The following is a 5,050-nucleotide window of genomic DNA, read 5'->3' as shown; positions in this document are numbered from 1 at the left end:
CGTTTAGGTTTAAAGTAACGTCAGCAGGAAATTCTTCTATTTCATAGTCCCCATGGCTACTTTTTGGAGTACATAGTTTTATGATTTTTAAAGTATATCTTTTACTAAGTTTTAAGTTAAGGAAGCTACTATAGTAGATAAACTCTTCACTGATATAAATGTTGTTTTTATATTTTCTGTGTACGAAAGAGCCTCCCGTTGTTTCAGTTTTTCTACCGACCTGATAAAACAAATGACCTGATTTTTGTTTCTTCAGGATTTTCCCTCGTTGTTTTACCTCATTATCGTCCTCATATCCTATTTAATTTTTGACATATCTGCTTCAATCTCTATAATTCTTTGAGGTGAGTTTGAGTTGACTAATGAGTTTTAAGGGTTTTAAGGGTTTAAGTTTAATATCTTTAGTTATCATAATCTTGTCCCCTAGGATCTGTGGGACAGACTATTAGTTAAGTGCAAGATTCTGGAAATATTTTTCCTACGTGCCTACCTCAAAATACACTTTCATGACTTGCCTATGTCAGAAAATCAATGACGAAATTACTAAAATTGGAAGTACTAAAGAAGTAATCATAGCAGGAGATTTGAATAGTAGAGTCGGGCAGAAGGTAAACAACAAAGTGGTAGGTCCACATGGAGAAATAACCCAAAGTAACCATGGTGAAAGATTTATTCAAATTTTCGAAAACCATCAGCTAAAAATAACAAACGGATTTTTTAAACACAAGGAGATACACAAATATACATGGATCCAAGTAACCAGAAATTTAAAATCGATCATAGATTACGTGATTACAAAACAAAATACATTACACGTAATGGACACAAGAGTATATAGAGGAGTATCATGTGATTCGGATCACTTTATGGTAAAGTCTGAAATAGTTTTTCCGTTTAGATCCAAGAAAACAAAAGAACCACCTGAAGACACAGAAATTGTTAAGACAACAAATTACAACCTTGACAGCTTACAACATGAAAGTACGAGAACACTATATCAACGAAGACTAAATGAAAAATTAGTGGACATAATCGAAAATGTATCCGTGGAAGAAATGTATAAAAATATAATAGACAGCGTGCAAACAGCCGCAAAAGAAGCGCTTGGTTTAAAATCCCAACGACACAAGTAAAGAGCTATGGTGGACCAAAGATATACAAAACCTAATAATGGAGAAAAAGAAAGCGTACGCACAGTGTCTAAGTACTAAACATCAAGTAGACAAAGACAAATTTCTGGATTTACGAAGAACAACTAGAAGAGCAGTAATAGCAGCAAAAAAGAAATGTGGGATAGGAAATGCCAAGAGATCAACACTTACATAGGCGGAAGAAAGTGTTCAGAGACATGAAAACTTTTAAACAAAATAAAGAACACAGAAAGAAATACTACTTCTATTCAATTAATACCAACAGAAAAATGGAAAGAACACTACGAGAATTTGCTAACAGAAAGTAGAGCAGAATATACCACATAATCACCAACGGAAGTATTCGTTGAAGACGAAGAGATAGTAGTGGGAGTTGCTATGGTGAAGAAAACTGAACTAAAAAATGGTAGAGCTCCTGGCCCAGAAAACATTCCAGCCGAATTAATAAAATGTGGCACAGATAAACTCTTTCTAGCACTTACTTGGTGTATGAACAAATATATAAACGGTGTCACACCACCCAGGCTATGGAAAGTAGTTTATATTTCTTCCATCTATAAAAAAGGAAATAAGTTGGACTGCTCCAATTACAGAGGAATATAGGTAACTAGTACACTAAGCCGGGTATACGGACGCGTTTTTAGAAATCTCATTGAGATAGAGTATATGGAACAAGTAGAAGAAGAACAGACCGGTTTCCGCGCCGGAAGGACTTGCACAGATAATGTCTTCTGTCTAAAACAACCAATCGAAAAAAAAAAATTGCAACCAATCAAGAGACCCATCTCATGTTTGTTGACCTCCGTAAAGCATACGACAGCGTTTCTGTGACTAAATTATGGAAATCACTACAAGAAACTAACATTAGCTACATTCTAATCAAAGCTTTAAAAAATCTATATGAAAATTCTACATCACAAGTAAAAATTGGCAACAGACTATCTAAAAAGTTCATCGTTAACAAGGGTCTGCGCCAAGGATGCTGTATTTTACCAACGTTGTTCAAGATATATGTTGCAAAAGCACTAAATCAGTGAAAACGTAAATGTCACGGTATGGGTATAGACCTCGGAGAGGTTTGTTTATATATCTTACAATTTGCTGATGACCAAGTCATTATAGCTAATGATAAAGACGATCTAGACTATATGGCAAGGAAACTAAAGGAGGAGTATGAACAGTGGGAGTTGGAAATTAATGTGGAAAAAACCAAATACCTACCCATAGGAGTTAAGTTATCCAATATCGAACTGGAGCATAATGAAGAAATTACATCTTGTAGTGAATACACGTACCTGGGAGTAATCTTCGATAGAACGAGAAAAGACGATGAGGAAATAAAGAAAAGGGTAACACAAGCTAGAAGAACAATTGGCTGCCTAAATGGAATACTTTGGAGCTCCGAAATAAGAATAAATCGAAAATACAATATATATGAAACACTAATTAAAAGCAGCCTACTTTACGGAGCAGAAAAAATTAGAAGCTGTAGAAATGGATGGGTTTAGAAGATCGTTAGGTATATCCCGCAGGGAAAGAGTTCGAAATGAGGAAATAAGACGACGAATTGGAGTAGACGGTTACTTAACAACAGATATTGAGAGGAAGCAGTTAATTTGGTATGGTCATGTTCAAAGAATGGAAGACACAAGATTGCCCAAAAAGATTATGCAGTGGGTACCACCAAACCGTTAAAAACGAGGAAGAATCAAAAAGACATGGAAAGAAGAGGTAACCAAGGCAATGAATACAAGGGATCTTAGAGGTGGCCAATGGGACGATAGAAGGGCAGGGTAGATTTTGAGCAGTGTATTTGATTGATCTGACATTATATTATATTTATTATGATAGCCAAATAATAAAATAAACAAACAAACAATTGATTACATAAGTTAATTCACGAATTGTAATAATTATTAAGGTCTAAATGTTGATATTATTTTGAATTCCTGCATCTTATAAAGGGTATATAAATGATTTTTACATAAAATAGGGTTGTTATTATTTTTATTATTATTAAGGAATAACTAAAACGACTTACTCAACAATGTATTAAATCAAGAATTGTAATAACCAAATTAAAAGATAACTGGGCACTATCAGAGGCATCAAAACATTTTAACATAAGCACAACCACAGTTCTTCTATTAACAAAAAATGGAGGGAACAAGAAACTCTTGAAAGAAAGCGAGGGTTTGAAAGACCACAATTATAAGGGAGGGTGGGCCACTATGAGACGAAATTCAATTTTTAATTTTTTAATTTTTGTTTACTGGACAGATTCTTTTCAAATATAGTATTCTAGAAACGTTGACGTTTTCTGTACGTTTTACATTGAAATTGATTATCTGTGATTGATTTCAATCAGTTTCATAAAGCTTTTTAAAAATCATTGCATTGTGACCTTCTGGGCTACACTGAGACATGGTAACACAAACACAAACACAGCGTTTTATAAGCAATTTATTATACATCTACAAAAAATACAGTTATCTACATGATACTTATCTAACAGAAAATACAACGGTGAAGATAACGTAGAAGTAAGCTTTTTAAGAAAAATATTCTACTTTACTGTGATTAAATCTAAGTTGACAGAGAATTTGTGGAATGAACGAAGCCTGAATGTGTTACCCAAAGGTGAAGGCTTTACCAAAATCATTTTGATATCAGAAAATCTCACCATTGAGACATCTAAGATGATAGGAAAACAAAAATAGCCTGAATTTTTTAAAGTTTTCCTTAAAAAACTTACTTCTACATCACCATTTGTGTCCTTTGTTGAGATTACTTTGCCTATGTAATAAACATCTCTCAAGTCTTTAGTCTCAAAATTAACAAGGACAAAATCTTGAAGAATCAATTTTTCCTTGCTGGTCATTGTCAGTATCCTCCTCACTAATGCTGGAAGCAGAATTTCAAATTCCTCGCTGCTCTCACTTTAAACGTAGTGTTCTATGTCTGACTGCCTTTTTTGCACTTCGAAAACAGAGCTTTGACATTGTCCCACGATTTTTATAAAAACTGCGTTTTTCCAGTCTAGCTCATAAGGAAGTCATCTTCTGTCAAAATGTCACTATCATATGGAAAAATTCCACATTTTTTAAAACCAGATTTGATATTAGTCGGTGTAAGCGCCTTTTCACGAGCAGCTCCAACATACTGTGCAACCTGGTAAATTGATAATGGTGTCCCTAAGTAGTGTAAAAGCCATGAATAAACAGCAGCATTGTAATGTGCCTTAAATGGCCGATAAACAGCCACGTCAAGTGGTTGCAGTTTGTTACTGCAGTGAGGAGGTAATGTTACAATAGTCACTCCATTTTTATGGCAAGGTTTAATGTTGGAATAGTCAAATGACTTTCATGGTTGTCAAATATAAGATACGTAGAGTTCTCCTTTGTGGACCCACTGTGTTTTATAAAGTGTTTTAACTAACCATAACTTTAACAAACGGCTCTCCATTCATCCAGTCACTGTTAGTGGCCAATCCCAGAGTTCCTGGAGGAGCACCACTGATCATGTGCTCTTTGAAATTTTTTCTTCGGAAAATTATTGCCATTTAAATACTTTAACTCTCATAGTGACCCGTGTCTCATTGTGGCCCACTCTACCCTACTAAATTTGGGTATGTAACAATAAAATTAATATTTTGTAGTATCTCCATCAGTATTGATAACAGCTTGTAGTCTTCGGTTCATCTGCATGAAAGGAACTATGAAATTGTCTTCTTCAGAGAGCTCTTCCCAAACCTGTATACCGTGCCACAGCTATTCAGCATTTTGAGGTATAAAATTACGCCGATACAACCGTTTTGTAATAACCCCCAACAAATTCTCGATTCGGTTTAAATCTGAACTGTAGCTGGGTTATGGTAAGGTTTCTATGTTATTATTCTG

At 34.6% G+C, this 5,050-nt stretch overlaps 1 protein-coding gene across 1 annotated transcript; it reads left to right on the top strand.

Moving 5' to 3' along the window:
• Window positions 1-506: 506 nt before the first annotated feature.
• LOC140436908 (uncharacterized) lies at window positions 507-1,133 on the top strand. The gene has a single exon (XM_072526078.1). It carries the CDS (start codon window positions 507-509, stop codon window positions 1,131-1,133), a length of 627 nt encoding a protein of 208 aa, XP_072382179.1.
• Window positions 1,134-5,050: the final 3,917 nt, after the last annotated feature.

Source organism: Diabrotica undecimpunctata, chromosome 1 (assembly GCF_040954645.1).
Source record: "Diabrotica undecimpunctata isolate CICGRU chromosome 1, icDiaUnde3, whole genome shotgun sequence".
NCBI lineage: Eukaryota > Metazoa > Arthropoda > Insecta > Coleoptera > Chrysomelidae > Diabrotica > Diabrotica undecimpunctata.
Note: the sequence above shows the minus strand (reverse complement) of the source record. Positions and strands in the feature narration are given on the sequence as shown.

Coding starts and splice junctions, on each gene's coding strand:
- LOC140436908 (XM_072526078.1), top strand. CDS start 507: ATGACTTGCCTATGTCAGAAAATCAATGACGAAATTACTAAAATTGGA.